This window comes from Salmo salar, chromosome ssa17 (genome assembly GCF_905237065.1).
Source record: "Salmo salar chromosome ssa17, Ssal_v3.1, whole genome shotgun sequence".
Lineage (NCBI taxonomy): Eukaryota > Metazoa > Chordata > Actinopteri > Salmoniformes > Salmonidae > Salmo > Salmo salar.
The window spans coordinates 19,267,312-19,289,980 of record NC_059458.1 but is presented as its reverse complement, the minus strand read 5'-3'; the positions used below and the strand labels follow the sequence as shown (position 1 = coordinate 19,289,980).

The window sequence follows — 22,669 nt, the reverse complement described above, 5'->3', positions numbered from 1 at the left end:
GACTGTTTCTAGTGGTTTTTGTATTTGTGTGTCTGTATTTGCTTGCCTGTTTGCATACAAGAATGCCTGTGGGTATACTACAAAGCAGTATCAATGAGTTAGCCAGGTAACTTTGATAAACAACCAGAAATAATTGCTGATTTTCTGGTTTATTAAGAAAGCTTAAATTAATTTACAGAAGTATTGACCCCATGGATTTATTTGCATGTAATTGTTAAAGGGGGATTAAAATTGATTTGTCATTTTGTCAACAATCTACACAATACTTGTCAAAGTGGAAGATTATTTTTTTAATGATTCATAATGTGACAAATAGTCGTTGCATAAGTATTCAGCTCCCTGAGTCAATACACCTTTGGCATTGATTACAGCTGTGTCTTCTTGGGTAAGTCTCTAAGAGCTTTCCACACCTGCATTGTGCAACATTTGCCTATTATTATTTAAAAAATTCTTCATGCTCATGGCTATGACAGCAATTATCAAGTCTTGCAAGTCAACTAACTTGGCCACTCAGGAACATTGTCTTTTTGGTGAGGGTTTTGGCCTTTTTGTGGTAGGTTATTGTCCTGCTGAATTCCTCTCCCATTCTCTGGTGTGAAGCAGGTTTTCCTCTAAGATTTTTCTGTGCTTAGCTCCATCCTGTTTCTTTTTATCCTGAAAAACTCCCCAGTATTTGCCAATGACAAGCATACCCATACCATGCTTGAAATAAAGAGGCAGTTACTCCATGATGTGTTGTGCTGCTCTTTACATTTAGGCATTTGCTGTGTTTCTTTGTAGTATTACATTAGTGCCTTGTTGCATGCATTTTCATTCTGTATATTTGTGTTCTTTTCACTACCATCACAGCCATTAATGCGGTTTTCAAATCAACAATGGCCTCATGGAAACATCCCTGAGCAGTTTCCTTCCTGTCCTGCATCTCAATTCAGAAGGACAACTGTATTTTTGTGTCTGGGTGGTTTAATACATCATCCACAGCATAATTATGAACTTGACCATGCTTAGAGAGATATTCAATGTCTGATTTGTTATTGTTACCCATCTATCAACCACTGCCCTTCTTCATGAGGCTTTCAAAGCCCCCTGGTCTTTGTAGTTGAATCTTTGCTTGAAATTCAATACTTGACTGAGGGACCTTATGGGGGACAGAGGAAGGGTTATTCATTCAAAAATCATGACAACCCCTATTATTTAACACAGTGAGTCCATGTAACAAGTGATTTAAGCCAAATTTTACTCCTGAACTAATTTAGGCTTGCCTTAAACGGGCTGAATGCTTATGCAAGCACTATATTTCAGTTAATCATTTCTTATCCACTTTGACAGTCTTTCATATAGATTGTTGACAAAAAATGACATTTTAATCCCACTTTGTAGCACAATGTGAAAAAAATCGAAGGGGTCAGAATAGTTTTGCAAGGCACTGTTTTTGGTTGTTGAGTCAATTATAGTGCCTTCAGAAACTATTCATACCCCTTGACTTATTCAACATTGTTACAGCCTGAATTCAAAATAGATTTTGTTTCTCACCCATCTACCCACAATACCCCATAACGACAAAGTGAGACGTAATCGCCACCAAAGTTGCTTGCTTCTACAAAGTATTGACTCAGGTGTGTGAATACTTATGTAATTGATATATTTCTGTACTTCATTTTTGAATACATTTGCAAACCTTTCTAAAAGCATGTTTTTACTTCGTCACAAAGTATTGTGTGTAGATGGGTGAGAAACAATTGAATCCATATTGAATGCAGGCTGTAACAGAGTGGAATAAGTCAAGGTGTATGAATATTTTCTGAAGGCAACATTCCCATTTCAAACCTTAAAAATCAACCTCTGGATATTTAGGCAAATTAGCTGGCTAACTCATTGATTCTGCTTGTAGTATATCTCTATGGAGTTTGTTTTCCAACTGACAAGAGTTATCCCACAACTCAGACAAGTCTGGACAGGCTTGCAGCATCATGGGACTTCCACTGTTGTCAACAGGATAGTGTTTCACCTGAGTACATCCAAGTACATGTCGCTGTGGCAATACTGATGTTTTTTTAACATGCAGGTTAGGATAATTAACTAGGCAGGTTAGGAGAATTAGGTTAAGGTTAAAATGCTACAGTTGTCAACAACTGTTATCCCCAACGTGACAACTAGAAGGTGCTGCACTGGTAGCCACAAACGTACAAACCATCAGAAACAACACCGGCTGTTCTTACGAGGAAGCACAGAGTATACAGCGAAAGGATTTGCAAAGAGGGCCTTTATCTGCAAGGACCCCCCCAAACTAAAAAAATGGAATTATGCCCAGGGCTTTATATCAACCGTGGTTTAGGGAATTTATAACTGCATCTTTTCCAGCGACTATTCCCTCATTAGGCTACAGAATCAACTAACACACACGCTTTAATAAACTTTTTCAAAAACCAGTCAGATGCACAATGGGCATATTAGTTCATCTTTATGCATAAACTACAAAAAAAGCAACACAGAGAAATAAAATAAATGGACAAAGATATGACAACATGTGCAATGTCTTCATCACTGGGTCTGGTGTGCCATCACTCCAACAAACATTGGGAAAGTCCTAGTGAATGACATGGATGAATCCATGAAGTTGAAGACATCCTATCCATTCATTCCATCAGCTTATCCATCCCTCGACAGCAGTAACTCTGTGGTTCTGCATGCACTTTCGTCTCAGCATGAGTTGTCAGATTATAAAGGGAAAAACGCTTCCATAAACTCAAGTTCCCTTTTCCATCAAGAAGATATACACACATTTGATTGCCGCTATAGTTTCAGTTATAGAGAAGCTTATTAAGGAATACAGTGTGGATACAAACACAATAAAATACACTACATGGCCAAAAGTAGGTGGACATCCTTTCAAATTAGTGGATTCTGCTATTTCAGCCACACCCGTGCTGACAGGTGTATAAATTGAACACCCAGCCATGCAATCTCCATAGACAAACAATGCCCTGTACTGAAAAGCTCAGTGACTTTCAACGTGACACCGTCATAGGATGCCACCGTTTCAACAAGTCAGTTTGTCAAATTTCTGCCCTGCCAGAGCTGCCCCAGTCAACTGAAAGTGCTGTTATTGTGAGTGGAAATGTCTAGGAGCAACAATGGCTCAGCTACAAAGTGGTAGGCCACACAAGCTCACAGAACGGGACTGCTTGTCCTCGGTTGCAACACACACTAACGCGTTCCAAACTACCTTTGGAAACAACGTCAACACAAGAACTGTTTGTCTGGAGATTCATGAAATGAGTTTCCATGGCCGAGCAGCCGCACACAAGCCTAAGATCACCATGTGCAATGCCAAGTGTCAGCTGGAGTAGTGTAAAGCTCGCAATTGGACTCTGGATCAGTGGAAATGCGTTCTCTGGAGTGATAAATCAGGCTTCACCATCTGACAGTCCGACGGACGAATCTGGGTTTGGCAGATGCCAGGAGAACGCTACCTGCCCCAATGCATAGTGCCAACTATAAAGTTTGGTGGAGGACGAATAATGTTCTGGGGCAGTTTTTTTTAGTTCCAGTGAAGGGAAATCAATGACATTCTAGACGATTGTGCTTCCAACATTGTGGCAACAGTTTGGGGAAGGCCCTTTCCTGTTTCAGCATGACAATGCCCCCATGCACAAGGCGAGACCCATACAGAAATGATTTGTCGAGATCGGTGTGGAAGAAATTAACTGGCCTGCACAGAGCCCTGACCTAAACCCCATCGGACATCTTTGGGATTAATTGGAACACCGACTGTATACCGGGTATAATCGCCTAACATCAGTGCCCAACCTCACTAATGCTGGTGGCTGAATGGAAGCAAGTCCCCGTAGCAATGTTCCAACATCTAGTAGAAAGCCTTCCCAGAAGATTGGAGGCTGTTATAGCAGCAAAGGGGGGGACCAACTCCATATTAATGCCCATGATTTCGGAATGAGATGTTCGGTGAGCAGGTGTCCACATACTTTTGTCCATATAGTGTATATACAGTTGAAGTCGGAAGTTTACATACACCTTAGCCAAATACATTTAAACTCAGTTTTTCACAATTCCTGACATTTAATCCTAGTAAAAATTCCCTGTCCTAGGTCAGTTAGGATCACCACTTTATTTTAAGAATGTCTGAATAATAGTAGAGAGAATGATTTATTTCAGCTTATATTTCTTTCATCACATTCCCAGTGGGTCAGAAGTTTACATACACTCAACTAGGATTTGGTAGCATTGCCTTTAAATTGTTTAGCTTGGGTCAAATGTTTTGGGTAGCCTTCCACAAGCTTCCCAGAATAAGTTGGGTGAATTTTGGCCCATTCCTCCTGACAGAGCTGGTGTAACTGAGTCAGGTTTGTAGGCCTCCTTGCTCGCACACACTTTTCCAGTTCTGCCCACAAATTTTCTATAGGATTGAGGTCAGGGCTTTGTGATGGCCACTCCAATACCTTGACTTTGTTGTCCTTAAGCCATTTTGCCACAACTTTGGAAGTATGCTTGGCGTCATAGTCCATTTGGAAGACCCATTTGCGACCAAGCTTTAACTTCCTGACTGATGTCTTGAGATAGGTAGGCCTTGAAATACATCCAAAGGTACACCTTCAATTGACTCAAATGATGTAAATTAGCCTATCAGAAGCTTCTAAAGCCATGACATCATTTTCTGGAATTTTCCAAGCTGTTTAAAGGCACAGTCAACTTAGTGTATGTAAACGTCTGACCCACTGGAATTGTGATAGTGAATTATAAGTGAAATAATCTGTCTGTAAACAGTTGTTGGAAAAATTACTTGTGTCATGCACAAAGTAGATGTCCTAACCGACTTGCCAAAACTATAGTTTGTTAACAAGAAATTTGTGTAGTGGTTGAAAAAGTAGTTTTAATGACTCCAACCAAAGTGTATGTAAACTTCCGACTTCAACTGTATTAACCCTTTGTGTAATGTGTTTTTCAGAGAACATCTCAGTGAGTGACTCAATCATTGACACACTGACGATTGTCAATCACATTTCAAAGGCAGCTCATGGCATCATGATCTCACAGGACCTACTGTGTGCCATGCAGGTAAGCAGGTTATACACAGCTTTATATATAATAAACTGGAGTAACTTATACAAGTTGCGTCAATAACATAAAAAAAAACATCACAGTGGGCTAGTAGTGGTATTACATTCTTGGAGATACGACAGAAATAAACAGTTAGAAAGTAGTTATCTATGCAACACTGTTTTACATTCCATATACTGTACATGCATGTCTTCTACAGACATGTTAGGTATCAGTAGGCCTAACACTGAACTCCACAGATCATTGGTCTTCCCCCCTCCTGGAGAACTACAGGATGAGCACACTAACCCACCCGATTCAGCTAATCATGGTCTTAACGACTAGTTAAATCAGGTAGGTTGGTGGTGGGCGGGAACAAAAGCCTGCAGCCCAGTTGCTCCCCAGCACGAGGCTTGGAGACGGCTGTCTTGATGGATGAAGTGTGAGAGGGTTAGCTCCAGTGTAGGTAACAAAGGGATCAAAGCATTACAAACACAAAAAAACGAACTAATTTACAAATACAAACAAGACTAGAGGGTGGGTTAAAAAAGAACTAGAGGACACTCAAAAAAACTACAAACCCCAGGAAGACCTGGTTGATGCTGCTGCACAAAGGAAATATAAATGAATCATAAAAAAAATGTAAAACTGTTGTTTCAGTGTTTCCTGTTAGCATAATTGAAATCTAGGGAACTACACAGTAAGTCTTGCTCTCTGCTAAAACTGTTTCATCCTCCATACTTTTAGTACATTGTATTGTAAGTCGCTCTGGATAAGAGCGTCTGCTAAATGACGTAAATGTAAATGTATTAAAATAAAATACAAAGTTAAAATGCATGTGCACGTGAGTGGTTATACACATCTTCTCATATACACCAGTGGCGGCTGGTGGGAGAAGCTATTGGAGGACGGGATCATTGTAATGGCTGGACTGGAATAAATGGAACAGAGTCAAACGTGTTAGATACCGTTCGATTTATTCCATTCCAGCCAATACAATGAGCCTACACTGATATATACACTTCTCTCACACAGACAGCTCCACGGCAGGGGCGTAGGCATGGGTGGGCCCAGCACCCCCCATGCATAAATCGGTAGACCGATATTATCGGTCGATATTAGCCTTGCACAGAAATATTTTTATCGGCCTTTATTCCATGGATAAAGTTCCCATATTATATACATAGAATAAACAAATATGTCTGCTCCATTTTCAGTGGTTGCCTAAAGAGAGCACTCTACCAGCTGATCATTGAACATCATTCAGCCCTTGTCCACAGTGTGAGAGAAAGTAGACATGGTTAGTTTGACGGTGAGTAGCTTGCCACAGCCAGCATAAGTAAATAATCAAAAGTACACTTCACCAAGCAAGCAGCCCTGTCCTCATCACATTCTCACTTTGTTAACGTTAGCTGGCTAGCTAGCCAGCAAGGTAGTAAACTTAGCTACCTAGCTAGCAATCTGTGCTACGTATGTGCCAACACTGGACTGGCGCCAAAGTGAACACTCGTCCTTGATACAAAAAGAAGACTGATCCTGTCAGGGCCTATTATGTTAGCTAGTGGGCTAATTTAGTTAGTTTTCTGAAATATGCAATCTGCAAAAAACAAGACAGTTGGCGCAGGTCTATCATTCAGGCCATGCGCTTGCATTCATTATGAGATAAGTAGCTAATGTTAGCTAGCTCGCGAAATTAGAACGTGTGACAAAACCAGTGCAGCAACAATTTGCATGCATAAACATTTTCAGTCATCAGCGCATGCCATTTGCGGTTGAAATGTATAGCCAATACATTTTGTATTGAATAACAATGTTATGTAAATATGGTTTCTGTAAGAAAATATTGTCATAATGAACAGCTAGCTTGTGCTTGTCATAACATACTCTCATTGCAAGGTTGCCATAAAGTGTTTGTTTACATGACCTTTGACTGTTGTAACACTAGTAAATCTATTCACCCTTATGGTAGTTTAGCACAAACACTTTTTCATACCTCTTTTCCACTGCCATAGACATTTTTAAGTTGCGCCTTAGGTCAACTAAACAAGCTTTGTATTCACTGTCGTATTTATAGAGAATATAATTGCATTTTGGTGGATCTCCTGTAAACCACAAATAAAATGTTCTTAAATAATGTTAACTATAATATTTAGTTAAGAAATCATCATTTAGAGTATGTGTTGATCCTTTGAAGCACAATTTGGTCTGTTTTTCATTCAACCTCTAAAAAAAACAATATATCGGCAGATATATCGGTAATCTGTGACTTTTCCCTCCCCCAAAATCGGTATCGGACCCAAAAATCCAATACGGGTCGGGCTCTAATTATTTGTCGTCTTTTTACTTAAACATACAAACATCATCAGATAGAATTCATAAACAGCTATAAAACTGCACATTTCTCTCTTGGCCCAATGGCAACATTGCTGGAAGTTAGCTCCAACAACAAAACATTTTAATAAAAAAAAAATTGCCCACCCAAATTTCTACAGGCCCACCCACCAACAAATTACTGTCTACGCCACTTCCTCACGGTTACCGTGATTGTTGTGTAGAGGTTGTTGTGTAGTTGTTAGTCTGTGTTCAGGCTGAAGTAGTTGTGTAGTTGTAGTGGTTGTTGTGTAGTTGTGTGTCTGGGTTCAGGCCAGGTTTGGCCTCTAGTTGTTCGTCTTCAGCCACCTCGGATCGTAGGCAGCGAGGAGGCGGGCGGAGCTTAAAAAAATCAGAGACGTAGCAAACCTGAGAGAAAAGGATCATTTATAATCAGTAGTGCTGAGCGATTAGTGCTTTTTGAGGTCGGTTCTGTTTCAGTTCAATAATGAAGAAAAAAAATACGTTTTCGGTCACAATTTATATATATTTGTTTACATTAAATGCATTATGCATTGTGGGTTAAATGTTATTACACAGAATAAAACAACACAAGTCCCATGATGGTAGTGACTGCCCATTACTGCTCATCACTTATTAACCATCATTTATTCACATTACTTTAACAAAATATCTTTGTTTTATTTGCTGACTTTATTATTTTATTCCAAGTCATCATCTCATCTCTATAGAGCAGCTGCCTATGCTGTCTGACAAAATCACTATTTTAGTAGTTCATCAAAGTTAAGAAGGCATACTTTTATGACTGCTGAATACCAACTGTCAATCACTTAGATAATGTATTTTCTGGAAACTACAACTCCCTACTACATCGCACAGTTCGGGCTTGATCTGATTTATCTCTATAGAAACTGTGTAATGTGCATTGAGCTCACAGAAAAAAATACGAAATGGAATTAAAATAACTGAACTGACATCGGTCAATTAGTTGTTCCAAAACCGAAATATTACAAACATTTCGGTTGAATTGCTCAACATGAATAGTCAGACATGTACAAACACACCACACTCACGTTGAGCACAGCGATGAGAGTTCCCTGCAGCAGTCCCACCAGTACGTCGCTCCAGTGGTGTTTGTAGTCGCTAACCCGTGTGTATCCAACGTACACCGCAAACGACACGAGGAAGAACTGCACTGTGGGTCTGACCAGACGAGTCCACTTCCCCTGCATACGTGCTTGCACATACAACTATACACACACACATTAATCGTCATCTCAAGGGTGTATGAAACTCACACAAATAAAAAACACTCACCGCTAGAAACAGCATGCTGTACATCCCGAAGGCAGAGTGTCCGGAGTAAAACGACAATCTGGAACACAGAGGAGAGAAACGTTGACATTGCATGACATAGCAAGAGAAGAAAGACGGACAGAAAGACACACACACCTGGACTCAGTGACGTTTTGAGGGTTGCCAGTACAGTTGAGTTGCAGCATGTACCCAGAACACACCGTGGGATTACACACAGACAGGAAGTTAGGGCGTGGCCTGCCAATGGTGAACTTGGCCAGGTCAGTCAGTGATTGGCTCACAGCTGCTCCAAACAGGAAGGTCCCTACCACCTAGCAGAGGCACAGCACAGGCCAATTTAACCACTTTCCTGAACCAATGAAATTGGGAAGAGGCAGCTAGCCAATCCGAGCTAAGACCACATATTGTCAGCCCAAAACTATGGCTGTGTTCCAACTGACCTTGTAGAGAGCTGACATGTACTGGTTAAAGTTAGAGTTGGAGTGGAGACGCTTGGAGTACACCAGGTACGCTTCTCCTGTAGTTATCTATGGAGAGAGAGGCAAACTCATAGCATAGCAGAGGTAAACTCGTACCATAGCGTGCCATTTTGTACATAATCATCAAGTTGTTCATCAAACTTACTATGACTATGGAGGAGGGGATGGTGACTGCAGCCATTGCCCTGTGGGAGATGGTGTCTCTTCTGTAAGGATATCTGATGCTCTCGTCATCACAGTAGATACCCCTCTGGTACGGGCTGAACATTAACGTCAAGACCGCTGACGGAAGGGCCGCTGGGAAGTAGGGAGAGGGATAGGAAGGGGCAAGGTAGAGGGGGAGAGAGGAGGGGGTCAAGGGAGACAGTATCAACACGGTGCTGAACTTGTCTCCGTATAGGCCTAGGTGAGATTGATGTTCAAGAAGCAGCTCAACAGGCTCTGACCGACAAGTTTAAATCTATCAGCTGGACAGGAACTGTGAACAATACATGGGCACGTGAAGGCACATCTAGGCACTTATTGGTCAGCAGTATATCAGTGACCTCCGTCCCCTGGGGAGGAAGCTGCTAGCTAACACCACAGACACACACGCGCTCCAAAGGTTGTATAGTTGACCATGACTAGAAACTGCTTCTCCAATAGAAATCCCCAATCACGCTTGTAGGCGATGTCATGGCAACGTTGGCTAGCTAAGCTCAGAAACTTCATCGGGTCTAACGGTCGTCTCGCTCCGAACTGCGCACGAGCAGGCCATCAAATCAAAGGCCCTCCTTAGATATAAAGTTATTTTACACCAAAATGAAAACATGTCAGTTTGTCACTTTCACACAAGGTTGGATTAACATGTTCAGCTACTTATGACATCTAGGTTGTGCCTTTCGATTTAGAGAATATTTACAGCAAAGGAAGAATTTCTCACTTCTCCCATTGACTTCCCAAACCCCTGTCTGGTCTGTCGAGTCTGCTTCACGAAGCGTTCCTGGAAGTTTTGCGTCGTTGGGCCTCTGGGTTTAGATACTCTGTGTGCGATCTGATGCTCATGCACGCACACACACACACACACACTCATCCATCACCATAGATATGCCCAACAGCCTTAAACTTTCACCACTGAGCCTTGCTGACAAGAGCATGGGAGCAGACTACTGGACGGGACACACACATGCACGTGCGTGCACACACAGAGAGAGATGAATGTCCCAAAGTTACCATGAGAAATTCCCTTAAACTGATCTCTCACAGAAGAGACCATGGACTTTTCGTTTAACCTTTCTCCTCTCTTTACCACACTCAAACCTCACCCCCTCTTTCTTTCACTCCCTCCCTCACTCACTCCCCATAGTTCAGTGACTCACAGACCAGAGCAGAGAGACTGGCACCAGGATAGACTATAAAACTGTCTCAACTGACAACACAATGGTGTACAAACACACACTCAAATCTGACAGGACAATGGTTTTACACACCCTGATGTTTTTTTCCCGTTTTCATGAACCCTGTCACTAGACAACATGCTCCCCTGATGCAAACTGAACTTCCACCAGTCATATACTGAACAAAAATATAAAACGCAACATCCAACAATTTCAAAGATTTTACTGAGTTATAGTTCATAGAAGGAAATCAGTCAATGGAAATAAATTCATTAGGCTCTAATCTATGGATTTCACATGAGTGGGCAAGGGAACAGCCATGGGTGGGCCTGGGAGGGCATAGGCCCACCCACTTGGGAGCCAGGCCCTCCCAATCCAAATGAGTTTTCCCCCACAAAAGGGCTTTATTACAGACAGAAATACAGCTGCTCGGTCATGGAAACCCATTTCAGGAAGCTCCCGACAAACAGTTATGGTGCTGACGTTGCTTCCACAGGCAGTTTGGAACTCACTAGTGAATATTGCAACAAAGGACAGACCATTTTTTACGAGCTTCAGCACTCGGCAGTCCCGTTCTGTGTGCTTGTGTGGCCTACCACTTTGCGGCTGAGCCGTTGTTGCTCCCAGACATTTCCACTTCACAATAACAGCACTTACAGTTGACCGGGGCAGCTCTAGCAGCACAGAAATTTGACAAACTGACTTTTTGGAACCACATTGAAAGTCACTGAGCTCTTCAGTAAGGCCATTTTACTGCCAATGTTTGTCTATGGAGATTGCATGACTGTGTTTCTATGGGTATAATAAAGTGCATTCGGATATTATTCAGACCCCTTGGCTTTTTCCACTTTGTTACATTACAGCCGTATTCTAAAATGGATTAAATTGTTTTTTTCCTCTTCAATCTACACACAATACCCCATATTGACAAAGCATAAAACAGGTATTTTTTTTCTTTTTTTGCAAATGTATTAAATACTTAAAAAATGAAATATTACATTTGCATAAGTACTCAGAACCTTTACACAGTACTTTGTTGAAGCATCTTTGGCAGCGATAAAGAGCCTCAAGTCTTCTTGGGTATGACGCTACAAGCTTGGCCCACCTGTATTTGGGGAGTTTCTCTCATTCTTCTCTGTAGATCCTCTCAAGCTCTGTCAGATTGGATGGGGAACTTCGCTACACAGCTATTTTCAGGTCTCTCCAGAAATTTTCGATCAGGTTCAAGTCAGGGCTCTGGCTGGGCCACACCAGGACATTCAGAGACTTGTCCCGAAGCCACTTCTGTGTTGTCTTGGCTGTGTGCTTGGGGTTGTTGTCCTGTTGGTAGGTGAACCTTCACCCCAGTCTGAGCACACTGGAGCAGGTTTTCATCAAGGATCTCTCTGTACTATGCTCCATTCATCTTTCCCTCAATCCTGTCTAGTCTCCCAGTCCCTGCCGCTGAAAAACATCCTCACAGCATGATGCTGCCACCACCATGCATCACCGTAGGGATGGTGCCAGGTTTCCTCCAGACGTGACGCTTGGCATTCAGGCCAAAGAGTTCAATCTTGGTTTCATCAGACCAGAGATTCTGACCCCAAGTGGGCTGTCATGTGCCTTTCACTGAGGAGTGGAAGGTTCTCCCTTCTCCACAGAGGAACTCTAGAGCTCTGTCAGAGTGACCATTGGGTTCTTGGTCATCTCCCTGACCAAGGCCCTTTTCCCCCTGATTGTTCAGTTTGGCCGGGCAGCCAGCTCTAGGAAGAGTCTTGGTGGATCCAAACTACTTCCATTTAAGAATGATGGGGCCACTGTGCTCCTGTGGACCTTCAATGCTACAGACATTTTTTGGTACCCTTTTCCCAGGTCTGTGCCTCAACACAATCCTGTCTTGGAACTCTACGGACAATGCCTTCGACCTCATGACTTAGTTTTTTCTCTGACATGCACTGTCAACTGTGGGATCTTATATAGACAGGTGTGTACCTTTGTCCAAATCAACTGAATTTACCACAGGTGGACTCCAATCAAGTTGTAGAAACATCTCAAGGATGATCAATAGGAACAGGATGCACCGGAGCTCAATTTGGAGGTCCATAGCGAAGGGTCTGAATTCTTATGTAAAAATTTTTATTACATTTGCAAAAAATTCTAAAAACCTGCTTTCGCTTTGTCATTATGGGGTATGGTGTGTAGATTGATGAGGAAAAACATTAAATGTAATCCATTTTAGAATAAGGCTGTAACATAACAAAATGTGGAGAAACGGAAGGGCTCTGAATACTCTCTGTATTATGCAGACCTAGCTTGTGCCTGCATTCGGGACAACAACTCAAATTGTTATAGTAATAAAATCATTCAAAATACTTTACCAGACAGCTTGACTTAGCCATAGATTATCATTCTTTTTTATTTATTTTATTTTTTAAACCACAGTGGATTGTTTCACATCACAAGTGCATAGGCCTATGCCTATTTCAGAAGCAAGCAATTTGGGCAGCGCATGTGGCAATAGGCTTAGCGTAAAGCATCTATAATGTGTCTTGAGTATAATTTAAAATGTTGAGACAAGAAGGGGAGGAGTGTGTGACGGAGATATGGGTGTCTCTCTCCAGAATGCATGCAGTCAGCTCTCCAGAATTGTTTGCCCTTCGATTGTTTATTTGTATCAAACAGAAATGGAATAATGTGTCCCTGAACAAGGGGGGGGGTCAAAAGTAACAGTCAGTATCTGGTGTGGCCACCAGCTACATTAAGTACTGCAGTGCATCTCCTCCTCATGGACTGCACCAGATTTGCCAGTTCTTGCTATGAGATGTTACCCCACTCTTCCACCAAGGCAGTGAGAAACAAGTTGTGGTTTATTTCATAACCATAATTTAGGAGTTATTTAAATGTTTTCATTGTCTTTTGTTTTGAGTGCTCTATGTGAGCAATGCTGATTTCTGTTCTGATAATGTTGAGGGAGGGAGCGCGCACGCCTGAGCACACCAACATGCTGAGTTAATACAATGTTACACTTCATTACCCATAGACAAATCAAGACAGATAGAAAGGGAGGCAGACATGCAGAAGAGATTCATGGAATTGAAATAACCTGCATTTTTAATCAGGATATTTTCTACTGTTTTTATTTGTCAGATTTAGGCTTATGTATTTTACTTAGTTGATGATGGAAGTTATAGGGGCTCCTGAGTGGCGTCACTGCAGTACCTGGTTCGAATCCAGGCTGCATCACACCCGGATGTGATTGTGCGCCGCCACCCTATGGGACGGCCAATTGGCCCAGCGTCGTCCGGGTTTGGCCGGGGTAGGCCGTCATTGTAAATAAGAATTTATTCTTAAATAACTTGCCTAGTTAAATAAAAGGTAAAATAAGCCTACTGCAGCATTGGCCTATAGGTTCTCTCTTAGTTCCATGCGCTCATTTCTTCCAATGGATCACGGTGTAGGCTGTGTCCATATGGCAAAGGCTGGTGCTCTTGCATTAGTTTAATTTTAACTTCTAGATTTGTATTATTTAAATTAAGATTAACCATGTGCCAATAATTTTGAGAAACGAAAAACGTTATTATTGAAATTAAACTGTTCCACGAAAATGTACACAGTATTAAAATAATCGTAACTGGTAGAAATAGTAGGATAACTTGTGAGCTTCCCTAAACTCGAAACTCACAAGCTGTCTTTATCATAAAACCCATTAACAAAATGTGTGAAGGCGCAAGTGCATGCACATTGGAGGTCCCGTGACAAAAAAGGGGCCAGCCTATAAAAATCCAACGCTAGTCCAACTGATTGGTTCTGGCGCCCGCCCTGCCTCACATTGTCACCAGTGATGGGCATTCCGGCTCTTTTCAGTAAGCCGGCTCGTTCGGCTCTTTTGGCTCTTTAAAAAAATATGTTTTGTATTTTTTTCAAGTCAAACAGTTTGCGATAGTTTGACTATGATTGGTGTTAAAACAATTCTAATTCAATTATTCAATGAAATCATACTCTACCTTAACCACAATGTATTTAAAAATGCATTGGTTTGTTATGAAAAATAATGCTATTAAACATTTGCATTTAAAGTATAACTTTTATGTATATAAACAAAGTGCATATAAAATGTAACAATTCAAAACTAATAAAATATGAACATAATAGAATATTTCACCATATCAAAGAAAAATAAATAATGTGCATAACTGCAGCATCCCACTTAAAACATTAAACTGGTCCCTCTTTTCTCTCTCTTCTTTATTGCCATGTTATAACCAGCAGCACACAGCAATGCTGACCACATTTTGCTTTTATGAGAGATTTGCATTCAGAAATGAAAGCTGCCTCACTTTCGAGAGGCTAATGCGGTTTCTTCTCTCAGTAATTATTTGTCCCATTTTTGAGAAGACCCTCTCAGAGGGAACGGATGTGGCCACTATGCAGAGTCTCCCTGTCATGACTTTAGTAAGCCGTGGGTAGACAGAGAACTTGCTCTTCCACCAGCTCAGAGGATCTGCAGATCTTTGGGAGGAGGGGCTCCTCCAAATAGGATCGGACCTCCATTATGGCATCTGCTGAGGGATTCCTTCGTGCTGCATCCCCAGTTACTCTCTCGTCAAACAGCATCCCAACAGCAGACGTTTGTGGCTCTACTGCTGGTGCTTCTGCTCCATCTGATCCCTCTTCTTCCTGTTGCCCTGGCGCCTGAGCCAGGTGAGTGCTGGGGCTGTCCCTCCCTGCTGCTGTTATTCTTTGAAGAGCCTCATCAATCTCTCTGGCATCACTGAAGGCTAACTTCTTAAACCTCGGGTCAAGTGCAGCGGTTTCTGATAGCATGTGATTCTATTCTATTCTCTGAAACGTTCTGTCCATTGATGAACATAGTGACCTGCTCAAAGAGTTCCAGGACTCTGCACACCTCCTCCACCACCTCCCATTCCTCTTGGGTCAGAGCATCAACCGGTGCATTAACAATGGCCAGGGTAGAGATGATGGCATCCTTTGACTCAAGAAACCGCTTCAACATATAAAATGTTGAATTCCACCTTGTAGTGCAGTCTTGTTTAGGCCTCAGTTCAGGCATCCCCATCTGGCGTTGTGTAGACTTTAGTTTTTCAGCACCTACTGAGCTCCTGTGGAAGTATTCCACAGCTGCTTTCACTTTGTCCACAGTGGGCTTCATCACCTTCAGAGCATCTCTTACAATCATGTTGATTGTGTGGGCAAGACATGGGTGATGGGTCCATTTTAAAATGTTCATGGCTTTGGTTATGTTAGCTGTATTGTCACTAACACAACAGACCACTTGTCCATCTACTTGCCATTCTCTGACCACTCAACAGTTCTTCTACCAAGTTCTCTGAGGTGTGTCTGTCACTGAACTCAAAGCAGTCCAGAAGACAGCTAGACATCAAAAGATCTTCAATGAAGTGACATGTAACCGACATGTAAGAAGTGGTTACCCTTGATGTCCAGCAGTCAGTGGTAAGGCAAACTGCAGTAGCTTTCTGGACTCTTTCCCACACTGAAGCCTGTGTGATCTGGTACAGTTGTGGAATAGGTGATTTTCATAGGGTTTTCCTGCTTGGAATTGTGTACATTGGATTTAGACTATTGCTATAATCTCTAAAACCTCTGTCCTCCACGATCAAAAATGGCTGGAAATCAGTGGCAATCATCTTAGCCAATGCAATATCAATTTGGCCTTGTTTTGCTACAGACATAGACTTTGGCATAAACTGGTCCATAGAAGACTGCGTTGCTGTGGGTCCCGCGACCCAGTAGGCCTACTTGACTGATGGATACACCACCACTATCACCAGCAGGCCCGCTAGTTTCTCGAAGCTCCGCTACAGCTAGCTTCACAGTTGGGTGCACAGTCCGCATATGCCGGTGTAGGTTGTGCGTAGAACCGGCTTTATATGAGATTTTGTTTTGGCAAATTCTACACTGTGCTCTAACATTGTCTACATTATTAAAATGCTTCCAAATACTACTGTGCTTCCGACTCATTTTCCAGCTGTTGTTTTCACAGCTGTCCTTCCTCTCTCTCCTCGGCTGCTAAGTGTGTGACTGTGAGTGAGTTGGCTCGGCCCTCCCTCACGCATCTTTGGTTCATTGGTTGACACTGCGTGTCTGATTGACAGGAACAACAGGTGAGGCTGTTAGTCTGAGCAGACAGTCAGAACGAGTGTGTGTGCGCTTGAGCATTTAGGCCTATATTATTTTATTTATTTTTCCTTCTTTGAATTAGTTAATTCTATTCATTTAAATCTTTTGATTATTCATATCTTAATTTTTTTATTTATTTTTTTATAAATAGATTCTGCTCTTCTGATATGCAAGCCGGCTCCCAAAGGTCACCTACAAGAGCCGACTCTTAGAGTCGACTCGTCCGCGAACGACCCACCACTAATTGTCACTCATCAGCGGCTTATGAACAGCGTGACTATTTGGTCAACCTTAATTCGCTAGGTCAAGCACGCACTCAGCCACTTTGAAGTGTACTAACTGGTATTTACTTTGAAGTCATGTCGACTTTGTAGGGGGCTAGGATAACAGATAAGACAGCTCTCTGGAGACTAGTGGTTAGGGTGAGGATGAAGTGTGCATGTGTTTGTAGCACTCTGCTGCAGTGTCAGAGAAATAAACACACACACACACACACACACACACACACACACACACACACACACACACACACACACACACACACACACACACGTAGAATTTTTGTCATCCCCAGTTTTATTCCAGTAAGGTTTCTGCTACATTGTTATTGTAGCCAAGGGTTGAGTTGAACCAAGATAATTATTGTTCCTCTCTCCAGAGAGTGGGCTGAGCTGGATTTGATAAAACAAGAAAGGGGAGTGTGTGAATAAATAGAAGATAGATTGAAAACCAACACTATTAAGACAATGTGGTAACAGTGAATCTGGAACCCTGCTGAATGGCATATATTGTAACAGAACTGGTGACGAGCCGTACCTGGGATCCAGTGGTACTGGAGATGTTTTAATGAACCTAAAGGAAAACTGATTCAAGCATTCTCTTCGGTATCTTCGGAAGAGGTTAGATTGTAGCACACATCTTGACCTTCCTCAGAGATGTAGAAAGAACAGCGACGTTTCACAGACTCAGAGGGCTGTGCGTTTGTGTGTCCAGTGGCAGATACAGGAAGCAGAGTCCATAGTCTGTCTTCTTTAACCCCACACAGTTATCTGGGCCGAGGGGGGTCGGTCTTCAGTAACAGAATGGGCAGCGCGGTCAGAGAGAAATAAGAAGAGGGGATAACATTGTTTCACGGTCTCATCTGGTCGATAGAAAGTTCCAGATTCCTCCCAGAGAAAACAAACATGGAGGAATGTCTGGTGAGATATGACACATGATCGACTTCCTCCTGACCTCTGACCTCACAGGAAGGAGGGACCTAAGAAGTGTTCCTGTTATTCTCCAGACTAGACGCCAAAAGACGTACACAACTCCACTGTCCTACTAGTCACAGCCAAAAGCTACATCACACACTGATTCAATCTAGACAATAGAGAGATTCCAATAGGGAGACAGAGCAGGAAGAGGATCAGTACTCTATGGCTGTAGTAATCCTGCTGTACCGTCAGAATCCTAGTTATTTTCCACACAGGAAAGGTCAACCCCCCTTCCCTCTCTCTCACACACATAGTTGGCACAGAGAGATGGTGTGTGTGTGTGCGTGTGTGAGAGAGAGAGTGAGAGAGAGAGAGAGAGAGAGAGAGAGTGAGTCAGTAAAACAGCAGCAGAGTATCTTCTCTAACTCTAGTTGAGCGCAAAACCCAGAAAATCAAACCGATAAATAACAAACTAACAACAACAGTTGGTATCAGTCTATAGTTTGATGCAGATCCTCTAACCCCAAGTCATATAAATAACAGTAAGAACTTAGAGCAACGGCAGCTGTGTTAGGTCTCATGTTTGACTTCCAGAGAAAGTTTAATGACCCAATGGCTTTAAAGGACTGTGACCCCCATCACAGCAAACTCCTGGGAAGGAAGTGAAAAACATTGACACAATGTGAAACTTCCTTAATTTATATTCCTTAGAATGACCTTTAGAATGAACATGATCATTGTCTGCCAATCAGATTCTTCCAGAGGGTGTGTACAGGTCTTACAACAGTAATCTGTCCCATTCACACAATCACCAGTCAATATTGAACGATCTAAAAGTCCAAATGAAATGATGGATACGTTAGGGCCTTTTGTTATGCGTATAACAGCAGATTGCTTGGTTTTGGTGGCGTTTGGTTGGTATTTTTGTTAAAAAAAGTGTGTTGCAGAAATAACTCAATGTGCCTCTGTGTGTGTGATGTTTCTTTGTCTGCAGTGATAACAAGGCAAAGGACAAGAGGCAAAGGAGAGGAGAAAAGAGTAAAACAGAGAGAAAGAGGATAGAGAGAGGGAGTAAAAGAAGGATGGGAGAATGAGAGAGGGAGTAAAAGAAGGATGGGAGAATGAGAGAGGGAGTAAAAGAAGGATGGGAGAATGAGAGAGGGAGTAAAAGAAGGATGGGAGAATGAGAGAGGGAGTAAAAGAAGGATGGGAGAATGAGAGAAAAAGGAAAAGCTTTGTCGGATCAGATCCAGTTTGTCGGCTTGGCACATTCCTACTATATTAATGACACAGTGAGGAAGCTAGGCTAACACACACACGCTAACAAAACACACAAGTATGCACACACACACACACACAACCCTGTATCACTCTTATCTGAACTGGGAATAAAAAAAATCTCAATTGTTTTCTTGTCACTAATTGTAGACTGATTACTGCTACCCCCAGAGACCAATAGAGACCAATAGAGACCAATAGAGAGAGAGAGAGAGAGAGAGAGAGAGAGAGAGAGAGAGAGAGAGATGAAAGAAAAAGAACCAACAGCAGAGATTGAGGGAGGAAATAATGAAAGAAGAAAGAGTGATTTTACTGTCGTCAGACCCCAGGCCCAGACACACAGCCCCCTGAGACCGTCAACAAACATGGTTACTGTCGTCAGACCTCAGGCCCAGACACACAGCCCCCTGAGACCGTCAACAAACATGGTTACTGTCGTCAGACCCCAGGCCCAGACACACAGCCCCGAGACCGTCAACAAACATGGTTACTGTCGTCAGACCCCAGGCCCAGACACACAGCCCCCTGAGACCGTCAACAAACATGGTTACTGTCGTCAGACCCCAGGCCCAGACACACAGCCCCCTGAGACCGTCAACAAACATGGTTACTGTCGTCAGACCCCAGGCCCAGACACACAGCCCCCTGAGACCGTCAACAAACATGGTTACTGTCGTCAGACCCCAGGCCCAGACACACAGCCCCCTGAGACCGTCAACAAACATGGTTACTGTCGTCAGACCCCAGGCCCAGACACACAGCCCCCTGAGACCGTCAACAAACATGGTTACTGTCGTCAGACCCCAGGCCCAGACACACAGCCCCCGAGACCGTCAACAAACATGGTTACTGTCGTCAGACCCCAGGCCCAGACACACAGCCCCCCGAGACCGTCAACAAACATGGTTACTGTCGTCAGACCCCAGGCCCAGACACACAGCCCCCCGAGACCGTCAACAAACATGGTTACTGTCGTCAGACCCCAGGCCCAGACACACAGCCCCCCGAGACCGTCAACAAACATGGTTACTGTCGTCAGACCCCAGGCCCAGACACACAGCCCCCTGAGACCGTCAACAAACATGGTTACTGTCGTCAGACCCCAGGCCCAGACACACAGCCCCCTGAGACCGTCAACAAACATGGTTACTGTCGTCAGACCCCAGGCCCAGACACACAGCCCCCTGAGACCGTCAACAAACATGGTTACTGTCGTCAGACCCCAGGCCCAGACACACAGCCCCTGAGACCGTCAACAAACATGGTTACTGTCGTCAGACCCCAGGCCCAGACACACAGCCCCGAGACCGTCAACAAACATGGTTACTGTCGTCAGACCCCAGGCCCAGACACACAGCCCCCTGAGACCGTCAACAAACATGGTTACTGTCGTCAGACCCCAGGCCCAGACACACAGCCCCCTGAGACCGTCAACAAACATGGTTACTGTCGTCAGACCCCAGGCCCAGACACACAGCCCCCTGAGACCGTCAACAAACATGGTTACTGTCGTCAGACCCCAGGCCCAGACACACAGCCCCCTGAGACCGTCAACAAACATGGTTACTGTCGTCAGACCCCAGGCCCAGACACACAGCCCCCTGAGACTGTCAACAAACATGGTTATGCCACAAGGTGATGTTGTCTGTTAACAAGGACCAGCTTACCTCCGCTTAATTGTTAAAAAACCACACTCTCTCACTCACTCACTAAATACCATGAGAGAAAGAGAGCAAGGGAGTGGGGGAGGAAGACAAAGAGTGGGGGATGGGGGAAGAAAAGGATGAAGAGGGAAAGAGGTGGAGGAGTGGGAGATAAAGCGGGAAGGAGACTGTCCACCCAAATGTCTATTCTAAACTACAGATCCTGTAGTATTGAGAGTCCAGTACAAGTCCGAACATGCAAACCCTGGCTCCACACACACACACACACACACACACACACACACACAATGCAGCAACTACACTGGAAGCTACAGGGCAAAGCCCAACAAGCAGGACACTTTCCATGGAATGCCAGTCAAAAGAACAGGTGTTCTGTTACAAGTGCGCACACACACACACACACAAGCAATTACAGATTATTTTTTAAATGGCCATCATAAATGAATTGTAACTGTGAAATAGTGAACTTAAAATCATAGTAATTGTGACTATGCATTTTGTGTTACTAAGCCATGCTGACTGATGACTAGCCTACAATCTACAGTACCTGAATCAATACAGATCAATGTTACCACTCCACAGGGCACTGTAACCACCTGTAATGTGCTGACAGACGATGACTGAACCCATTAAACAAGATATAACATAAGTCATGCTGACTCTCTTCCTATTACAATACTATTGTGGTGTGTCTGTCTGTGTAACACAAAACACATGTTCTTATGACTGGCCTTCCATGGAAAGTGTCCTGCATGCTGGGCTTTGGCTTGTGTGTGTGTGTAGCCTGCCTAAACATTGTTTACAAAGTCCCCCACCATCTCAGTCTTATCCAGCATTTACCCAATAAACAATTATACATAAACAACTATTTTATTTATTTATCGGTGGCTAGTGCTACCCTATTGCATTGGGCATGTATCGACGGCAGAGAGCGAGTTGGGTCCTTGGGTAATACAACAAATAGTGTTATATCAGCCATGTTGTTGGAGAGAGAGAGAGAGAGAGAAAATAGGGCACTTACCGACAACCACACAGAGAACATCAACTAGAATCAGCATATTTTTCTTGTGAACTGGTAGTTCCGTCATCTTCACACTTCTACTCTCTCCGAATAATTATCAAAACTGCATACACGTTATTGGGAGAAGTTGAGTTGCAGAGGTAAGAGAAAAATAGTGTGAACAATCAGATGTGCTTGTTCTTCCGGATTTCGCTCCCGTAGCCTACCTGGCCTACCTGTTGAGGTACTACGCTCTATAGGTGAGTCAGGGAAAACCGCAACTGTAGTACACACCAAACACGCGGAGTGTCCTGCGCTGTCAACACACGGACATGTGTGGGCCAAGCATTGTCCACTCGCAAGCAGAGATAACGGAAGAAAAAAACGACTGAAATCGTTTCCTTTAGGGAAAGTTGAGAATGGGCTACTTTTTCCAACTAAAGGCGTGTGTGCGTTTACACTCTCCACTACCCAGAGCTGACGTCAGAGGTTTTGTGAAAAGAAAGTGAACCAGACCGCAGGGTGGAGTCAGAGGATGAAGAGATAAAGCGGTGTTGCAGCAACATCCAGAAAACAATGAAAAAAGATGCAAGGTAATTGAGATGGGTCATTGAAGATGTAGACTTTCTGATAATATATAAATAAACGACTTTTACCCCCCACATCAATCAATCACATTTATTTATAAAGCCCTTTTTACATTAGCCGTTGTCACAAAGTGCTATACAGAAACTCAGCCTAAAACCCCAAACAGCAAGCAATGCAGGTGTAGAAGCACGGTGGCTAGGAAAAACTCACTAGAAAGGAAGGAACCTAGGAAGAAACCTAGAGAGGA

General features: G+C 43.1%; 1 protein-coding gene across 2 annotated transcripts; it reads right to left on the bottom strand.

The window, feature by feature from the left end:
* Window positions 1-6,190: 6,190 nt before the first annotated feature.
* LOC106575392 (phospholipid phosphatase 2) lies at window positions 6,191-22,328 on the bottom strand. 2 transcript variants are annotated; one of them, XM_014151898.2, is made up of 7 exons: window positions 21,856-22,328; window positions 9,328-9,479; window positions 9,144-9,230; window positions 8,839-9,014; window positions 8,704-8,761; window positions 8,460-8,636; window positions 6,191-7,794 (listed from the first exon to the last, which is right to left on the bottom strand). In XM_014151898.2, the coding sequence occupies exons 1-7, from the start codon at window positions 21,920-21,922 to the stop codon at window positions 7,639-7,641; spliced, it is 873 nt and encodes a 290-aa protein (XP_014007373.2). In that variant the 5' UTR covers window positions 21,923-22,328; the 3' UTR covers window positions 6,191-7,638. The 2 variants fall into 2 exon arrangements, with proteins under 2 accessions (XP_014007373.2, XP_014007374.2); XM_014151899.2 differs by lacking the exon at window positions 21,856-22,328 and adding an exon at window positions 17,513-18,131.
* Between the last annotated feature and the right edge of the window lie 341 nt (window positions 22,329-22,669).